General features: G+C 40.7%; 1 protein-coding gene, 1 long non-coding RNA gene and 1 other non-coding gene across 3 annotated transcripts in view; 1 reads left to right on the top strand and 2 right to left on the bottom strand.

Annotated features, from left to right (window-relative positions):
- The window catches only part of HAAO (3-hydroxyanthranilate 3,4-dioxygenase), a 33,797-nt gene extending 28,730 nt beyond the window's left edge, over positions 1 to 5,067 (bottom strand). Inside the window, exons 1-2 of the mRNA XM_005015290.6 lie at positions 4,888 to 5,067; positions 500 to 578 (exon numbers count right to left, since the gene is read on the bottom strand). Coding sequence (XP_005015347.1) covers positions 500 to 578; positions 4,888 to 4,967 — 159 coding nt within the window. The 5' untranslated portion in view covers positions 4,968 to 5,067. The remainder of the gene's footprint in view (positions 1 to 499; positions 579 to 4,887) is intronic.
- Positions 5,068 to 7,751: 2,684 nt separating this feature from the next.
- LOC140002148 (uncharacterized) lies at positions 7,752 to 11,142 on the bottom strand. Its single transcript, XR_011808248.1, has 2 exons — positions 10,825 to 11,142; positions 7,752 to 9,945 (listed from the first exon to the last, which is right to left on the bottom strand). It is a non-coding gene; the product is annotated as an uncharacterized lncRNA (long non-coding RNA).
- On the top strand, positions 9,520 to 9,614 carry TRNAI-UAU (transfer RNA isoleucine (anticodon UAU)). The gene is made up of 2 exons: positions 9,520 to 9,557; positions 9,579 to 9,614. It is a non-coding gene; the product is annotated as a tRNA-Ile (tRNA).
- Positions 11,143 to 20,689: the final 9,547 nt, after the last annotated feature.

The following is a 20,689-nucleotide window of genomic DNA, read 5'->3' as shown; positions in this document are numbered from 1 at the left end:
AAAAGAGGATATTCTGTAGGACATTATTTATCCTTCAAAATATGAATGAAAGTAGAAAATGCTGATATCTTTCACAAAGTCTACTGGCTTGAAATTATATATATTTTTTTTTTCTGAAAATAATATTGATTTCTGAATTTCAAAATTACTTTTGAAATAAAAACTGATAATCTGTAACAAAATATCACTTAAAAATATCCTTACCTTTCTAAAGTGTCATTCCAAAATGTTGACATGACACATTTTGATGTGTAAAAGTACTTTCTCTAGTTTTCTGTTGAAAATGAACTATAGCAAAATAGATCTGATTTCAAAGATCTATTTTAGTTTAAATTTTAGTTTTTTTAAAAAGAAATTATGGTTCAGGTGCATAATTCTGTGTAAGACTTTGAATAGATCTAGTGAGTACAATGCCACTGAGCCTGGCATTGCTAATCTGTAGCTTCAAATGTAGCTGCATTCTAACCATACAGATCAATTACAACAACCTATAGGTTACCTCTTCTCCTTCTTCAATATGATAATCCTTCCTTTCATTTGGTCCTCCAACAAACATCACATTCAATTGATGTCGATGCCTAGAAAAGAAAAGTGACAATTTAAAGCTACCTCAATACATGGTGTCCCTTATTTCATGGATTTTTATTTTTATTTTTTACTTTTGTGATGCTTTGACTACAGTGAGGCAATGAAACAATAGCAAGTGACAAGTAGCAACAAGAATGAGAGAAAAGACCTAGATGCATCTTCCTGCTCTGCCACTGGCCTGCTGGATGACCTGAGGCCATCTACTTCCCTCCTGGTGTTTTGGTTCCTCTAGCTGTGAAAAAAGAACAAAGGTACTTACCAACAGTGGAAAGAGCTTTGAACTGCAAAGACAAAGAATGATATGTAAGAGACAGGAAAGACAGGAAAAATGCCCTCTCAATGATTAATTCAGGATAAAGGTAAATCTCCTTTTAAGCTTAATAAAGGTAAAATCATGCTTGGTTCCCAGGGGCAGAATTACTAGAGATTCTATTCTGATGGTAGGAATTATGAGCTAATTTCTCTTCTATTTATATCAGTTTTGCTGAGGTGGAACAACATTACAATGGTTTCTTTGTGGTTGTGGTTGATTCAGAAAAAAGAGATTCAGGTCCTTTATCTTAATTCTGTCCCTTGTAAGAGCCTCAGCGAGCTCTTTTCTCAGCTGTCACAAAGAATAGATAGAACTCCAATTATCTATCACTGCGCGTATCTTAATAAAGAGGTAAGGTAGCAGTTTTCTATTTCCTTTGTGTGGGGAAAAAAACAATATAAACCAGAATTGTTAACTGTGATTCAAAATTTATTCATAAGCTCTCTTTGACGTGTGAGCTGAAGGATGTTGACCTCTACTTTTCAATGAGGAAGTACTTGAGCTAACTGGAGATCCTAGTAATACAGAACCAGCAGGACTATGCTCCCCTACAATTCAGGAAAGAAATACATGCCTCTGTGTCAGCACTTCATAAGCCTTAATTGAGAGAAACTAAACTATTCTGAATTACTGAATGTATTTATTTGATCTGGTACTTATATCATACTTACTTTGAAGAGAAGATAAATTATAAAGAACACCACAGTACGAATTAGTAAAGCAGAAATAACTGTTGTGACACACCATTCCTTGATCAACTTAAAATCTAAAGAATTAAATTAGATTACAATACTTAAATTTACTATTCTCACTATAGGAACTTGTACGCATTACAGCTCCTGGCATCATGCCAGTATCTTAAAATAAGGAACTGAAATCAGAACTGACTATCAGGCAGATTTAATACTTGTTTTCAAGGACATGCTGAAATACTTCTGTATTAATGAACCCTTCTACTAGAGGAGGGTAGGAAGACCAAAGCAGTAACAACATAGCTAATCATTCATGAAATAAATTCAAATTAGTCCTGAAGAATAAGAGAAACATGATCTATGTGCATCTTGTAGCCTACTTTAAAGATTAAATAATTTTTACAGAAACCCATTGTATTTGATTCAACTGATTGATTTTATTAGTTCAATAATTAAAAGGGAAGCTATTGCTCTCTAAACCATTGTTTCTTAACTTTTTGTTGAACTATTTGGTAAATCTAACATTAATTCTGGTACCCTATGGATTTGATTTTGCATAATAAACTGGCAACAATGGGTTAATTCTTGCTTTGATTAAGAATTATACAATGGTACTATCAAAAACTTCTAACTATCAAATACAAGTAGGAATTCAAAGAGGTTTGTTTGTCCACACTGCTAAATAAAGTTGTCAAGTTAATATAATTGCATTGAAATAAGACAAATCATAAGAAAGAAAAGCAGGTTCAGCTAAGACCGTCTGGGAGACAGTTAATGCAGTTTCAGTATCATAAAGGTTACAGTGGTGTGGAAATTACTTGATTGCATTATTTTTAGAATGAGCTGCTAATCAATGGTCTATTAAGTTTTACATACTCTTATATTTTTCTTCTTAATCACATAAAGAAAATGTGACCAGCAGGCAACCTTTTGAAAATGTCTCAAGACCACAAAGAATGAGATACTCCATGACTGTAATGAGGTCTCCTTACCTCCTTACAGTATCACATTCTGAACTCAAAGAAAAGCTTTAAAAGTGCCTTAGCAACCCTGTAAAAATCAGCTATCCCAAGCGTTCTGATTTTGCACTAATTGCTCCTTGAGGTTAAAAAGTATTTAAGCTTGCAAGACAGTGTAATTAAAATATATATAATTAAGTTGTAGCTCTTACATCACATTGTTTTCTTGACTCTGGTAAAACTCTAAGCAGATGATGATTCAGGAACTGAGGTTTTGTTTTGAAATGCCATACAGATACTTAAAACCTTTGATCATCACAATTGTATGGAACATAACTGAATGAAAGTCTGAAAGCTGTAACAAATTTAGAGATGGGAAGTCTTACTGATACACAGTAAGACCTATATTTTAACCTTTATTTCTCTTTTGAAACTTAGGATCTTAAGTTACTTTTATTTTTTTTAAGTGTTTGCCTTCTTGCAGTGTAGAAGGCAGTGAGAAGATTTCTTTATACATCTGCACTCAGCATATAAAGTATCAAAGCCTTTGAAAACAATCTTGGAAATCTATTAGTCACATCTTGGAAAATTGCCTAAAGCTTTTTTGGAAAATCCTGAAAAAATGTAGATATCACTAGGAGCAGGTGGTGAGAAACTCAGTATCTATATAGTACATGGCTTTTCTCTCCTCCTCCACAGGCTGAAGATTCAATGGAGAAATTTATTTATTTATTTATTTTTTAATCTATGCAAACTTTATCATGAAAAAATGTTCTTTGTTTCACTCTAGCTTTTTACAGTGTTTATGGGGGAGATTCATCAACATCAAGTATTTAGGGATACGTGTAACTTTCTGACCTTTGATAGACCTCATATTCCAGAGTTACTTCAGAATTACACAGAGCTGCTGATAGGCTGTGCAGAGTAGTGCAGTAATAACAAAAAGGTTAATTTTACTGATGAAGAATGAAAAAATGAATATTTCACATACTCTAAAATACTAAAGCTTTACCACTGTCATTGGTAAGCTTCAGAAATAGCTATGCTTTTATGCTTCCTAAATCCATTCTCAAAATGAAAGAAATGAAAGCACTTGTAAAAAGACACTTTCTTCTCTTTCCCACTGTGAAACTATTGCAGTGACTCAAGTTTCATAATTTCTCATTTAGAACTGTAGATTCAACAGAGACATCTTGCTAAGGGTGTACCTCTTACCTTATTTTTGTCTTGCAACTATTACTTTGAAAAGCAAACTCTTGCAGCTTTGAATGGAAATTAGTATCGCTGCCACTGCTACAGTAGTGCCCAATCAGCTTTTGATTAGAGGTAGCAGTTCAGGGCAGGGGCAACAGGCACATTCTTTGCTATTGTAGTTGTTAAAATTCAAATGCAAGAAAAATAAATATAGAAGAGCAAGAACACCTGCTTTTTATGTTCTTCATAAAACTCAGTCTTCTATAATTTCTCGTACATTATCCTTTCTTATGAAAACCTTCATATAGAGGCAATGTGGGACTACATGTATTGTCCTCAAGTTCACTGATAAAAGAAATCCTTGGTAACACAACTAGAATGTGCCACACGTTGGACCACTTACACTGGAACTTGTTCATGGACTTTGACACTGGCAATATGCATACCGTAAACCTGCATAATACCCGCACTTTTTTCTTATATTAGCTGTATAATTATTCAGGATACAGTTCATAGCTCCAAGTTGTCAGTCAGTGCCCCGCAATGTTGCTTTTTCAGCCTCATGCTGTGTTCAGAGCATCCTGCCCTGCCCTGACAGCTCAGAAATGCCCTGGAAACCTGCTCTTTCAGCCCTGCTCCCCATTGATTCTCCTTATCTTCATGTGATATGCTCTGTCAGTTTTGATTGCTCCTGCAGATTCAGCTCCTCTGCAATACTGGAATGACCCTTAGCAGCTCTAGCAGCTGTTCCAGGTTGTAAGATGGCAGCATGAATCTATTTGCTAAATCTTACAGTCCATGGATGCAATGCCATCTCCTCAGATTTCTATGAGGTTATTGTCAAAGGGCATGACACAAAGACCCTTAGCAGCCTAATTGCCTACAAGAGACTTTGAATTGGGGCAGACATATTGAAACTGGTCTTCACAGCTTCTGCAGAGTTACCACAAAAAGATTTCAGTTAGTTCCTGTCCTTCAAAACTGCGGTATGACTGGCTGTAGCCTGAGAGGAACTACGGTTCCTTACTGGTCTTTACCATGTATGCATTTTAGCAGTTTCCTCTGGTAGCTAAGAATATTTATATATCTAAGAACAACATTTAAAACAAACAAACAAAAAAAACCACCTTCATTTACTCACATAAGTTTATTGCACACAGGAGGTAAAAAGGCTGCCTTGTTTTCTTCTATCCATTTTCTGACATTTACCAGAAGCTCCATGGTCCACCAGCTATGAAACTTCTGAGGAAGATGAAGTTTGCATAATGCTTGCTCTGTGAGCAAGCTACATCTGACTCCATCCCCCCAGTTCAGGGATTGGTTGGTAGAAGAGGTGTCTTCAGGATGAAGTGTCAAAGGGGACAGGTCCATCAGCCAAAGGTCACTTTGCAAAGAGTGCTCCTGCTCCAGCAGCTTAGCTAATAATTGACCAGTGTTTTTTAAAAAAATTATTTTCATTTGAGACTCCTACTGCCCACAGGAGGTTGCTTCCTTCTCTTTACCGCATCAGCTGCAGTAAAGAAACTTTCTCTGTACAGAAACTGCCTTGCTACATACAGTTATGAAAACTTGGGCACTTAATAGAAACATCAGGTTTCAAAGCTAAATGCAGCTTGAGAGCCATTGCTCAAAGTTTAACTACATGTATACAATATAGATAAAATGTATTTTTATACATACTTAAATATCTACATGTTTCGGGCATGATAATAGAGTCCTATTTCCCTTTCCCACCTTTCTTCAACCTTGTTAGACTGAATGATTGAGGTTGTGATTGAAAATACTGGGAACTACTTCTGCCAAATAACAAAAATAAAAATGTCTCCTGCATTTGTAAGACCAAAAGCAGTTGTTCATAAATTATCTTTTTTAATTTGTCTCAGTCTTTGCCAGGATTGTGGCAGGCCTTGTTGGAGAGCTGAATGTGGTTCTGTGATGCCCTTTGGGAAAATGCAGCACACTGTCATCAAATTACCAGGCAAAGAAATGGAGAATTATCAGGCATTCCTGGTCCGTATTAGGCTTTATTCCTTCACTGGTGTCTTTTCCATGTCTATGGAGTTCCTAATAAAATTGATCACTGCTTCCCCCTCCTCCTTCACTTCTAATAACCAAATCTATAAACACTTCTTTTCAAACTTGGACTACACGATATGGGTGGCTGAAAAAAAAAAAAAAAAAGCCATTACAAAATGTCAGAGCTTTTCAGTTGCTCTTGATATAGCTTAGTCTTCTGACTACATCTATACTGTGCTTAGTGTGTCAGTGTGCATGGGTATAGGAGTATCATATGATTTGTTTAGAAGTGAGCTGTATAGCTGCCGTGACTTGTGCATATGGGCTGTGCAGCTTCTGGATTGATGAGTCAGGATGCTGGAATGATATAAACTCGGGAGTTCTTTAGCTTGTGCCATTATAACTTTCCTATGGGTGAAAAAAAGAAAAGTGATAGAATGTGAGTTGAAACTAATATTGGACTCTTCTATCAGTAAGTGTGAGGGTGACTCTGCTTTACTTTCATCTCTACGACTTCTCTGCAATTTAATTTAAACTCCTTACATAATTGATCCAAAAAACTCCATTCATTTTGGGATACAAAAATCCACATGGGGATTACAGTTCTGCTATATTTATACAGTCATAATGGTATTGGCAATACTTTTATCTGATATAAGCCCAGAGTATGTATTATTTCACTCAATTACAAATAATAATAAAAAATGTAACATTATTTATTTAGCATATTAAATTTCTACCATCAGAATGACTGTGGTGAGACATCACTGTGTAGCAAAGTCATTAGGCCTGGTTTTGGACCTACAGACAGGAACATTTTGGTGCTTTTTGCACTGTAGGCTGATGGCATGCTATTTAGATATGAAGGAAAGCAATCTTCCATTTAAAATGCTTTCACTGAGAGGATTGTGACCCAGCCAGAACTGAAGACTCTCTTAATGACAATGGTTTTGTAAAGCTTTACCTCATTGTTAGTAACAGGTATTGAAGAGCAGGACTCCATTTGTCAGGCCTAAAAACCAAGAGGTTGTATAGATTCACAGCAGGGAAAAAAAAAAAAAAAAAAAAAAAAGGTCCTGGACTTGATAGAGCTGATATTAATGTACAAGTTTTAACTGCAGGGTTATTCTGTCTCAAACCCCTACTCTCATCACTAGTCTCTGCTCTTTTCCCCGCTAGGTAGAATACAAGGTGCTATTACCTGCAGAGAAAACTATCTCAGTCACAGGCTGATAAATCCATTTTTACGGCTACAGTGAGGTGTGTGTGGGGGGGGGGGGGGGCGGGAAGGGAAAAAAATATAGCTAGAACTACTCAGGGAGGGCACCAATGAAGTTCACTTATAAAATCCACCATTACCAGGAATCTGCGGTTATGGTCACAGGAGCAGTACTTTCCGCAACCCTCGGAAATCAGTGCATTTTGAAAAAAGCAGTTAATGGGCTCTCCATGTGTGCAGCAGGTATAAGGGAACATTGCTTCTTTTGAGGAGGGATAAGAAATGGTCTGTGCAGCCTGGAAGTAGTGGGCCATGAAACCCTGTTTCTGTGAAGTAAGTGTATTGGAGAGGCAAAGAAAAGAGCAAGTGTTGCAGGCTCTGTGAGTTTCAGGTAAGTATGGACACTTCGTGACCTGACTGGGGACCTGGATTTTTCTGGCTAGTCCACTTTGCTGTGGCTCTTCACATCCATCAAAGTCTGTTCCAGAAACTCAGGTTTCTACATCTGCTTTCGGCTCAGATCCTTCCCTCAGGTAGCGAAGGCAAACGCTCTCGACTCGTCAGCTTTTGCTGACAGAGTTATGCAAGACTACTGAAGCACAAAACTGTTCCTCAAAAATAAGCCATCTTTTACATTGTGGGTGCAGGAAAAAGCGTTAGTGAAAAAAACAAACAAAAAAACAAACACCTGAACATGCTTTCTTTTTTTTTTTTTTTTTAATCAATTCTGTTCTTTCTCTGCTATAAAAGATTCTTTGAGAACAAACAAATATATATATATACCCTTTATTAAAATGAAAACATTATATAATTATTTATAGTTTTTAAATCCCACGTAGTTGTTGGAAATAAAATCAAATTGTTAACAAACCTACTACATGAGTACAGTTATGTTCCCACCTACAAACTAACACATGGCCAATTTTTTACTATTTGATTTATAAACATGGTATCAAGGGCCTCAGTATTGGTGGGGGCACATGCAGGAAACAAGTGGATCACATAGCACAATAGAAGAACTAAACATCCCACAAAATTTACTAGGATCTTTACTATTGCTGACACTATTACTTTTATGGGCTGATTGAAATACAACAGCAGTGATTATCATCCATATGTAAATAACAAAAGCAAAAACACTGGGTCCTCCTCTTGCCTGAGTCTAAGGCTGAAGCTGCAATAAAGAACTCATCATAGCTTCAGCTTTGATTCTTCCTGACAATTTTTTATTCTCTGAAAGGACACCTGTTTGGATGAAATTGTACAAAGATTGATGCAAACGTAATATAGTATATTTTATTTGCTGGTGTAATGATGCACTGGTAAGGGTAACAAGGTAGCTGCAGTTTTCTGGTATGGGAACTAAATCTATGTGATAAAATAAAACTGCTCTAAGAAATGAACTGACGGCAATTTTCTTCTCTCCACCATCATCTTCATCAACAGCCAGATACAGCAATTGCACGATACTTCACCTGTCAGTGGTGTATACTACTGAAACATATTCCAAAATAATTCCAAATTGCCCACAGTAATAGCACCAGCAGCAGAACAGCTGTCTTGACAAGCGAGAAGCATCCTGTCTCCGTCCAGAAGTTTCCAAATGTTTCTGCTCAGTTATGAATAGGAGGTAGGAGGAGGAGGTAATGAACTCACGTTGGAGGTCGCTGCTATCTGCTTGAAACTGGCTGAGTGCCCGTCCCCTGCTGCCAGGCCATAAATATTTCAGTTTAGAGGCCATGGAAGTCCAGGCACTGTGGGGCACTGTACAATCATCCACTCGGTAATGACAGGTCCAGAGCTTGTTACCTTGCCCATGCTTCGGAGATGTAGATAGCAGAATGCTTTCTGGTAATTGTGCCTGTAACCCAGCAGAGCTGTCTTGGTTCTAGGAACATAAATAGGGTGACAGCTTAATGATCTCAGGAAAAATAGAAAGGGTATGTCCTTGTGTCAACTGCAACAGGACTGGAGCATTAAATAGGGTTTAAATGCCACACAGAGATAGTGGAATTGACTGAGCTGACTGCACAGTTCACATTGGCAGTGTACCTTATCAACAGACACGCACGTATGGCTGTGTTTTTTCCTAATAACTGTTTCTCAGCAAGTCGTACACCATACGCATACACTGTGCTTTGTTCTACGCATCAGCACCGGCTGTCTTTTGGCAATGGTCGCTGACAATTCAGCGTTTTCGGAGCAGGCCACCTGCCCGGGGCCCTCCCGGCGGACGGGCCGAGCTCTCCCCGCCGCCAGCGGCCGGCGGGCCCGCAGGGGGCAGGAGGCCTCATCCCGGGCTCCGCCGCCGCTCCCCGCCCTCCCGCACCTCACGGCGCCGCCCTCCCGGGACGGTCGCCTCCTGCCCGGCCGTGCCGGCCCCCTCCCCACGCCGCCGGGAACGGCGAGGGCCCGGCGGCGGCCGGGGGTCGGGGCGCGGCGGGGCCATTCCGCGTCGCGGGCGGGCGGCCCGGCGCCATTTCCCGGCCGGCGCCCGGCGAGTGGTTGATAAAGCGTTCGGGAGGAGTTGGTGTCAGGGCTCCAGTGGCGCAATCGGTTAGCGCGCGGTACTTATACAGCAGTACTAAAGCCGAGCAATGCCGAGGTTGTGAGTTCGAGCCTCACCTGGAGCACAGAGCTTTTTTGGGAGGGGGAAGGCGGATTTTTTGGGGAGCGCTCGGCGGGAAGAGGAGAAACGCGAAAAGCTCACGGAAAAATTATGCGTGGGCCCGCACGCGTGCACCATGCAGGGCCGGGGAGGTGCTGGAGCACGGCCGAGGGGCGGCTGCGTGCGGCTGAGCGGGCTGCTGGTGGTCGGGAAGGCAGGCGGGCAGCGCCTGCTGGAGGCCGGGCTTTAAAAGATGCATCTGCAAGCATGGAAACACGCTGGGGTCTGCGCTGTTTAGCGTGGCCTTTCGGTGCGGAATAGTTATCGCTTTCCTTGTAACAGCTGCATGCGTCGCCCTGCGGGAAATAAAAGCTTATGTTATTGGAGGTTACTTAATGCAGGGTAAATACAGACTCACCAGCAGCCTCACTGCAACTGAAGAGTAACAAAATATCCTTTACTTTAGATATTCATTGTAACTGCTCACTGCCACAGTAATCTTTTAGGAATGTGTAGTCCAGACAAGGAAGGAGAAGAATTCAAATAATTTTACTTTCAGAATTGAGGAGGTGGCAGGGCCATAGAAAAAGGCAATTTCTAGAAAGAGAAAGTTGAGGGACACTGCCCAGTAGGTTTAGGTCCAGATCTTGTAATCATGCACGTTAACATCTAATCTACTATTGCAGCAGTGCAGTTTATACTCAAAAGCTCTGCGAGAGCCTCAGGATCATGCAGCCAGAGACATCACCATTGCCTGATCAGCCCATTAATGTGTGTGCACCAGGGGTTAGCTCCATATCGTACCACTTCCAATTACCACACCTTCCCTATTCAAGTGACCACCTTGTCCCCTCAGAACTTTGCAGGAACTTTGCCACTGATTTCAGTGACAGCACGCTCATGCCTGAACCACACACCACATTAATATAATAAGGTCTAAATAAACAGAGATCTGTACTATATCAAAGTGTAAATGCAATTCATCCTTTCTTTACTGGGAGTTTCACATTTTTTCTGTCATACATGAGCACCATGTCAAAATGCTGGGGAATGAAGACAACACGGAGGAACATTTGCAGAGGTATTAGAAACTGTAAAAAATGAAAATACTGTTTTTCTGTAACTGGAAAAAAAATAGCAGAAGGCCTATTGATTGCAATTGCAGAGGGTCTCCATTCCCCAGGTTAGACCCACTTTTTTCAGAAACTGGGGGAAACACTGCTTCCTTCTCTCACCTTCCTGCTTGTCTTCATGCTTTCAGGAACACTATAGCTCCTGCTCTCCATGGCTGAAGAAAAACATTGTGTTCAAAATCGGGGTTTGGTTTTGGTTTGCTGGGGTGATTGTGCAATTTTTGCCAAATATGAGGAGCACAAAACAGATGCTGTTTGGTGCATGCATAGCAGTGATCCAGCTTGTATGCAACTTGCTTCTGCCGCACCAGAGAGCAGCAGGACAAGCGGCTGGAGTTGGCACAGTGCTGCAGCCTCCTTCACAAGGCCTTCCTCATCTGCTCCATCCTACCTGGTTCTTTGTCTCCAAAGCAATTTTTGTCTGAAAAAAAAAGAAGACAACTAATGGTGAATTTACTAGGCTAACACAATGAAAGAATGTTATTTATTTGTGTGCAGTGGCTGTTTATGAAATAAAGTGAACAGAACTGCTACAAAAGCATGAGCGTATCCTGAGGTGTGGTGGCTCATTATGGCCTGACCATGGGCACCTGGGCTGGGGGTGTTGCTAGGCTCTTCTCCTGCCCCATTGTGAGGGGTCTTGCAGGGCTTGTGGAAGAAGGGTGCTATTTTGGAACAGGGGTTGGTGAGTTTGTGCTTTCTTTGTTTACTTGGGGGGTCTGCTGGCTTGTTTGCTGTAATTTGCCTTGTTCTTTGCTGCAGGGAGGATGTGAGGCTGGGGCTGGAGGCCTGTCCCTGCTGGAAAAACTGTGGTGCTGATAGGGTGAGGACCAGGGTGCCTCTGGTTGTCATTCATGTTTATAACTTTTTCCTGAAGAGTAAGTGTCTTATGGGCTTATGAGAGGAAAGTGTATGCTATTGTTTACATGAGGTGTGGTTTTTTTTTGGGCTTCTTGGTCCTGAATTATTGGATAGTGCTTTAATTCTAGTTGATAGTGGCCTGTACCTGTAAGCACATATATACTTATGTATGTATGTGTAAAGATATCTTTATACCGTTACTGTAAAGCTCCCAGTGTTTGCGTGTGATCGGTATCTTCTTTTTTTTAAAGCTTGCTTACCTGTACCTCATTTTCTGTTTGAAAGCAAATGACCAGACATCATCTATCTTCCTCTGAGCCACTGCTCTATGTCACTGTCCTCAAAGGGTGACATTGGCTTGGCCAGGGCTGTGAGCTGCTGGGGACTTGGGCAGTCCATGGGTGTTGCTGAAGGCTTCCTCAGGAGGATTTCCCCATGTAGGCACTTTAATTACTCTGTGCTCTTCTGTTTACCTCAGGATGTACATCTTGTAGCCTATACCATATACACACACACACACATATATATATATATATATATATATCTTATTTCTCTTTTTATGTGTCTGGTGTGAATGTCGTGCTTGTGGGTCTGTAACTATCCAGCTCCTCTGAAATCCTTTGAGGATCCCTCTTTTTAAACTTATTCCTGCTACTTATTCAATTTCAGATATGGACTGTAGTTGCTCTGCAGTGTTTTTCTGGTTACTTTGTGTTCCCGCTGAATTAGAACTCGCTTTATAGATACATAGAGAAAATTTATGTACCTGTTGCTTATTACTTGGGGAAGGATTTACAAATATCAGGCTATTGAGTGGTTTTGGAGAATAAATAATAATCAGCTGGGGAGCAGGCTTGAAGAGTTTGCATGATACTTCTCACATGGGGAGTCCCACTGGAGTGAGAGATACAGGATGTAGAAGGAAAGGCAGGGTTATTGCACAGGCTTACTCAATGCTATCCCTTCCTGACGCTTATTTTTAAAAGTGGCAACTTCTTTTTCTCAGGTGTTTTTCTAGTTCTGAGCTTTGTGAGGCTCTGAAGTGTTTGCATAACATGGTTTATTTAAACGTATTGGCCTTGAACTTTGCACAGTGTGGGGTTTTGTATATTGTAACAAATGTCTGTAAAAGTTTATGGTAAAGACCTGGTACACTTAGTTACTTTGAAACTAAAATAATAAATGTTTTAGTCAACTTAAAAATGCGTGTATGTGTTAAACAGCAAATAGGAGTACGTTTTTCTTGTCTTCCGATAGATGGCACTGTGATCCCACAAAGTGAAAAAGAAAACCAAAGCAAAGCATTCCCAGACATCCTAAAAATAGAACTCCCTTGCCAAATGGTTCGTTGTGCGCAGCAGAGAACAATAGGCAAAAATTCCAAGGGTTGCTTAGAAAACGCAGTCAACTAGAGGTGTAGATACTTCGTGTGTGTGTGTAGTGGTGTTTTTTGTCCTTTTTTCTTGTTTTCATGTTGTGTGTAACATCTTGAGGACCTTTCTGAAATTAAAAATCTATTGATCAGTTGTGTTTGGAGCAGCAGAGCTGGATGAGATGTGTCATGTGTTTTAAAGTCCGTATGAATTCACTACTGTTTCAAAGTGCCAACAAAGCAGGCCCAGCTTAGATTCTCTTAAACTTCTTCAAGAAGAGCTGCTGTTGCTTGAGGCTTTCATGCAGTATTGCCTGAAGTCCAGGCAGCTGCTTCCCATCGAGGCTGCCCATGCTGTGGAGGTATTAGACTAGGATACAACAGCTGGGGGGAGAGGAACAAAGTGCAGATGCTTGTAAACTAAAGGAAAGAACTTGTTTAACCCAAATATTAAGATGTGGAGGAGCAGAATGATAAGGAAGGATACATGTGTCCAATGGTGACGTGAAAGCTTCCTTGGTGAAAAGAATGGCTGAAAGATGAAGGGGGTCCTTGGGCTTATATAGGTTGACAGAAGGAAGAGAAATAAGGGAAAACTAGATAGAATTAATCTCTTGCTCTCTGAAACCCAGGAAGTGGGTGTTATAAGGAGGGAATGAGCAAAGGAGAGGGGGAATAATAATAAAAAAAAAAAAAAAAAAAAAGAGGAGGGAACAGGGAGCTGGTAAAAGAACATAGATGAGGAAGTTTGTTTTTTTTTTTTTTTTTTTTTTTAATATAACTAGACAATCCACATATGAACATGCTGTGTAGGGCAATGAAAAACAAATGAATAAGTGTGAGCCAAGCATGCTAGTCTAAGATAAAGCTCCTATAGAGAGCAATTTGGCCTGTCCATTTTGTCCAAGTAGAGTGATCTCAAAATGTTTTTCTTCTCTGTGTGTTCTGAGTGGTTACTTCAGTGTGCCGATGTAAGGGACCCCTCGGCCTCTCTCGGGATTAGAGCTGGTGTTGGGAGGGCTGGAGAGCTCAGCTTTCTGGTTTGGAAAAGGAAGGAAGTGGACAATCAGCACTGGTGTTTGTGCCTGTGTAATTTTCTTGCTTATGCTGAGTTTTCTGTGTAAGGTTCTTCTTTTAAAGTGGAAAAAGTCTCCTGGTTTCTTCAAATAGTTTTGGTGCAGCCTAAATATTTGAAACCTTGGAAAAGGCTCAAAACACAGTAAGAAAAATTAAACCAGATCCAGAGAGAGAACAAGCTGGGGAAGTGGCTGAAATGGCAGGGGATAGTTTGTGAGTCTGTAATTAAAAATGCTGGCGAAGGCATGCTCCCTTGAAGGAGGGAACTGAGCCTGTACTGCCTGCTTTGTATGAGGTCTTTGTTTATTGGCAGACAATTTAGGATATTCCTAAGAAATACATCTAAAATTTTTAGCATGGAGTTAGACAGAGATTGAGGAGGGAAGTAATGACTTCTAAAGGCTTATCTTCTGGACAAAAACAAAAAGAATAAAATACCAGAGGCATTGTGCTGCAGATCATGTAGGTATATGTAACTTGGAGAGTTAGCTGTTTTTTGTGGAGAGAGGCTGTCAAACTGGTCACAAACATGAAAAACTAAAAGTATTTTCAAGGAAGAGAATAATAAAACTGAGTCAATTGACTTCATTGCTTGCATTTGCTTTCTGTATATCCTGGCTCTTGGAATAAGGATTAGAGTTGGTTAACTACAATGCTTGATTTTTAAGTACTGTTTACACACAGTTTGATAAAAGCACATCCTTCTTTAAATACTTTCTTTAAGGAGAGGCATACCAGGCTTGTTCCGGCAAGGATAAAGCCTGGTTAACATTAAAAAGCTCTCAGTAATGCAACTTCATATAGCTTTGCCCATGAACTGCATCCTGCGAAGTGCATCTACAGCTTTTGTTTACACTTGTATGGCATTGCACCAAGCTGAAAGCATTTTCCAAGTGAAAATATGAGCCCTTGTTTAGGGTTCAGGGAGCTTTGCACCAAAGTGGTGCTGGGTTCAAGGGCTCTTTCATCTGAGGGTAGTGCCTCCTTGCTCAGTGCCCAGGCCCAAGGCTGGGGTCTTGCCTCTTCTTCCCATCATAGGGGGCTCAGCTTCAGCAGGAGAGGGGCACCCACTGGGGGAAAGCTTTCATCACCAGAGTCATCGACAGGGTTTTTTAGATTCTTACAGCACTTGGCCAAATCTTCAAGGCCACTCAGGGCATGCCCATGTGATGCTGATATTTTTCTGCTTCTAAACATCTAATGTTGCAAATGCAAAATCTTTGAAATGTTCTTGCCTGAGTGGTTGCTCTGGGGCTTGAAAAATCAGTATTTGTAACTCCTACTTTCTTTCCGTTGTTTCTTGTCCCTGTATGTTAGGCTCAGCATTGGTACTCCTTTTTCCAGGCATGTCATTAACTACCTCTAAAGAATGCTGTCCTGTCTGAGAGCTGTGTGGCTGCCCAGTACTGCAGAGCTCACTTGCTGGGGCTTGTGGCTGCTCTGAGGCAAGTGTGAAACTGATGGCTTGCACACAGCTGTGTGTGTAAATTGGCTGTGTGTGGTGGTATGGGTGGCTTCACTTTTCAAGAATGTAAAGCTCAAAAGTTTTGTGAGATGTCAGATATAAAAATCCTCTTAAATGGTGTTTGGACACCTCAGCATTCTCCTGCGGTTTTCTGAATGCACTCTATCTGTAGCCTGTCATCTAAATGCCTCCAAAAGTGAAGATAAAACTGTCAAGGAATGGAGATTGGTGACTGTTTTTGAGATGTAGTATTAAAGAAACAGATACATTTTCACTATGTCAGTGAACTTGCCTCATGCTGTATAAGAGGATAAATTTTGGCCCTAAGTAATGGGAAGCTTATGTCTGGCTGCAAGGAAACCAGGAATTTCATGGGGCTTTCAAGTATGACCCACTGCATTATTCAGTATGTGTGATTTTTGGCATGATGGAGCAGTAAATACTGGTTGAAAACAGAAGCAGAAATTATAGGGTAAATAATTCTGGCCAAAGAGAGGCCTCTGCTTATGCATGTGTAGTAAAGAAAATGGAAGCAGAACCACAAAATAAAATTGCTGTGAAGAAGATCAGCAGTTTGGAACATCTGAGTTTACCGTTTGCTGCTAAAACTGAGTATGATCCTCTGAGGTGACACCTGAAATCAGGAGGGTGCAATCACCTTCTCTGAGTGCAGGCTGACCAGTACATCACGTGAAGACTGCTGCACTTTGCAGGCATCATTTGAGGGGGGACTTCCTGTGCTGCAGCTACTGGGTTGGAGGGTATAGTGCTCCTTTGGTAGATGATCTAACAAATGTCTGTGATCTGACTTCTAAAAATCTTCATATCTATGGAAAGAGATGGCCATTGGGCTAGATACATTACACTCTGTACGAAGAGAACGTCTTTATGCTAAATGTTTTTCTCATCTATCATGTTTTATTTAGTATTTAAGTAGCACTGTCCTATGTCAGTAACCAGAGCCATCTATCTAATCTCCTTCATACATAGAGAGCTGCATATGATTTGATATGATGGTGCTTTCCGTTTAGGCAAAAAAGAGCTAAAGTAGTGCTGATAGAAGTGTTTGAGCAGTGTGGTTTAAGTTTGCTGCTTTTGGAATGAGAGAGATCTTCAGAAATCTGCAGGACCCTTGCGCAAGTGAGGTGCAAATTAAGGCAAATAGCAGAAAGAACTGTTAACACAGTAATTTCTCTAGCTTAGGCATGTTTTAGTTGCTCTTGGAGCTTAGACTGCCTTGGCTAAATGTGTACCAGTGTTTCCACATTGGGGAGGGTTATCACTGGGGCATGACATCTGGGGAGCCATGGGTTGAGGAGAACAGCTAGTGGTGCTGATCAGACGTGACCCATGGTGAGCTGCTGCTTCAAGATTGCTTCCTTGCACAGCATGATAATTGGAAGACTGTAGTTCCTTGATGTCTCCTATGAATTCTGGTTTGAAATACAAATCTTGACTGTATTTAATTTTTACATGGAATATTTCTACTTATTAAGTTGCTTATTTTCTCTGGAAGCTAATCCTTTGGATAATAGGGTGAAAATTCCTGTAGCTTACTCCACTAAATGACTGCTGGACAAGGAAAGAAAAGAGGGTTTAAGGGTCAATTTGGAAAGTAACATAGACCAGAAGTTTCCAATAACAGTTGTGGTTTGGATACAGTTGAAAAAAGAACAGCACATCTAAATTCAATTGTACTTGCATTGGCTGAGTAATAATCTTAGAGTAGATGTGAACAATACGCGTTGGAGACTAACAAGCCATATCCTGAAAGAAAATGATAACTGATGCAGACAAACTGGGAGAAAAACTGGTAGTGATTACAAGCGATGAAAGTGCTGGTCCTGGCTGTCCTACTCAATAAATAATCTTGAAGGGGTATTAGCAGTGTTAGTAGTAGCAACATTTAACCATCTGGCTCGGCTTCTGTGGGATGTTTTCTTAAAAATAAATAAATAAATACCAGTTAGTGGAACTGCGTCTATTGAAATTGTAGGCAAACTTGGCACCATATTGCTGTGTTGGCAGTTCCTTGTGCGCTGTGTGTCCCGTGCTTGATTTGCCTGTGATCATTTGACTTGATAGGGCAGACGTTTCTGTGATGTTCATGGACCATTAGTGGTCTAAGAAGTCCTAGTAAATGCTTGTTCAAGTTACCATGCATTGGTCTAACTGTGCTGGTGGTCTGCAATAAACCTGGAGGTGGCTTCAGACCTTCAAAGCTTTGTCCTGTAGCATTGGTGGCTGCAACTCCAAACTTATCTTGACTGTTACACGGCAGACAAAAAAAAATGTAGTTTGTCTCTTACATAATCAAATCTCATGTTTTTACTATTTCATTGGCTTAGAATTGTAAACACGAGTGTTGATCTGGCAAAAGTTCCTCTTACATATTTACCATGCAGACGCTTATGGGCGACCCTGAGTACATGAGCCCTTGCTGTAGCTTAGTGTCACTGTTGACTGTATCTCCCACGAGTTCTGCTTGTGCCTTGCTTTACTGATAAACTTTCCATCTTGTTTTTGTCTTTAACAGTCTAGTGCTCATAAAATGATCAATTTGGTGCAAAATGTCAGCTTACTACATGTATTTTTTCATTTGATTTATCTTTTCCTAAAATCTGGCTTTCTTCACCCCATCAGCAGATGGAATTGAGGATAAATGTTTTAATCTCTGAGCAATGCCTTCCCCCCACCCTGCCAGTACCACTAAAACTGCCTTGAAATACACAGTGATAGTATTTCTTGGAATCTGATTCATCCTGTAATCAAACTGACAGGCATCAATGGAGCACTTAGGAGTTTATGCTTGGAATTAAGTCCAGTTGAGTGCTTCTGGAATCTTCTGGTAATTTCCTTTTATCAGTGTAAGTGATGCAGCACGATTCCATCATAATTACTGTGGAGCTGCACCAAATTAGATGATATGATTGAGGCTGATTTTTTTATAAGATTTTTTTTTTTCTTGGAAATTAAAAGATGGTAACAGAGGCAGGCTGTGTAACATTCACCATTTACTGTATTTGTTTGCCATTCTGTATATAGAAGAGACCTATTCCTTCTGCTTAGTATTCCCTGATAGACTGCTTACAGTCTGCTCAAAATGAGTGTCAGGTACTATTCTAATGCAGTGGTGTTATAACGTAATTCTATTCTTCCTTCCGTGCAAGGCATGGGAAAATCAGGCTTGTACTGTTAAGCATCTGTGTCTAGTAAACCCATGCATGACTGGAAGTTGGTGTACAGGCTCACATCCTCCGTTTGTTTACATTGAGAGAAATGGACGTTCATGTTACTTCAGTTAAGTGAAGATATTTCAGATTTGTACTGGTGAAATGGGAGCAAAAATATCTGGCACATGCTTTTAAGTATTGTATGAAGATAAACAATACTGAAGACTTTTTCCAAGAAGTGCCAATCAAACAGAACTGCATGAATTGCAGACAGCTTCATTGGTGATGTTTGTGTGGTACAGACCATGCTGGGAGACAACTCTGTACATGTACCTGAATTCATCTGGCACTGTTCATCTGGGTTGCAGTAAATAAGACACTGCAGTACTTTTAAATAATCAGAGAATATCCCAAGTTGGAAGGGACCCACAAGGGTCATGGAGACCAACTCCTGGGTCCCCAAAGGACCACCCAGAAATCAAACCCTGTGTCTGAAAGCTTTGTCCAAACAGCTCTTGAACTCTGGCAGGCTCAGTGCTGTGACCACTGCTCTGGGGAGCCTGTCCCAGTGCCCGACCCCCTCTGGGTGCAGACCCTTTCCCTAACCCCCAGCCTGACCCTCCCATGTCCCAGCTCCATGCCATTCCCTCGGGTCCTGTCGCTGTCCCCAGAGAGCAGAGCTCAGCGCCTGCCCCTCCACTCCCCTCATGAGGGAGCTGCAGGCTGCCATGAGGCCTCCCCTCAGCTTGCTCTGCTCAGGGATGAACAAACCAAGGGGCCTCAGCCGTTCCTCATACTCCTTTCCCTCTAGGCCCTTCACCATCTATGTAGTCCTCCTTTTGACACTATAATAATCTTATGTCCTCATGTTGCGGTGCCCCAAACTGACCATGGTGCTTGAGGTGAGGCTGCACCTGTAACAAAAGCTTTGCTGAAATCCCAGATCACATCTTTTGAATTATTTATTTATTTATTTTACATCCATCATTTAGAAGAAAATATACCTAATAATTCTGTGACTAGATGCAGGGAAATAAAATCAATAATATGGGCTCTTCAGGTTTTTGAAAAGGCTATATCCAAGGGTGGCAGACCTGGTAGGTGGAATACCTGCCTCAGGCTGTGGGAGGCAATGGTGTCTTCCTGATTAGCAGTTTCCTCTCTGTATGTCCACAGGAACCATGGGGTTGGGTGTCGTTCCTATCCTAGAGTTGTCACTATGCATGAAATGATAGTTTTAGGGGCCTGCTGCTAACAGGAAGCACTTTCTGCAGGGCATCAGTGCTGCGTTGTGTACGGTGCATGGAAATCTGTGGGGTTTTAAAGAGTGTTGGTGGCCCTCCCATTAATGGGAAGTGCAGCTGCTGTCCTTGACTATAGTTGAACTTGTCTGTACGCACAAATGCTTGATCAGAAAACTTGTTACTTTTTCTCAAAGTGATAAGATAGGATAGATTTAAATACTTCTGAATGTTCAAAAGTCTGTAACCGAGCCTCTGGAAACAGCTATTAGACCATTAAGACAAGCAATTTTCAGCAGATGGCAGCATTGCACTCTGTAACTTTAATTTTCTAGTGGTGGCTCTGCAACTCTTTAGTCTTAGGCTGGTAGCAAGCTGCCAACTAAGAAGTAATCCAAAACCACTTCTAAAATGTTTTGAAATACAGGTCTTAATAGATGATGATAATTAGGTATTGTTACAGACTCATGGCTTTCATATGGAAAATACCAGCGTGCTGCATAAGAAAGTACTGTACTAAAAAGCAATACGAGCATACTCATTTTTTTGTTAACTCTTTAAGTAATTGCTTTGAGATAGAAGGAGGCAATCTGATAGAATTGTTCTTGTTTGTAAAAATATTAGCAAATACCTTAAAAGTGCCAGACTTTGAACTGGAACTATGTGCCTAGATCTGTAAGTGCCTTCCTGCTTATTAAGACTGCAATCCCATTTCTTCTTTAGAAAAGAATGAACTGAGTTTCCTAGTGCTCTATATTATATCTTATAGACATCTTGT

This window comes from Anas platyrhynchos, chromosome 3 (assembly GCF_047663525.1).
Source record: "Anas platyrhynchos isolate ZD024472 breed Pekin duck chromosome 3, IASCAAS_PekinDuck_T2T, whole genome shotgun sequence".
In the NCBI taxonomy this organism is placed as follows: Eukaryota; Metazoa; Chordata; class Aves; order Anseriformes; family Anatidae; genus Anas; species Anas platyrhynchos.
Note: the sequence above shows the minus strand (reverse complement) of the source record. Positions and strands in the feature narration are given on the sequence as shown.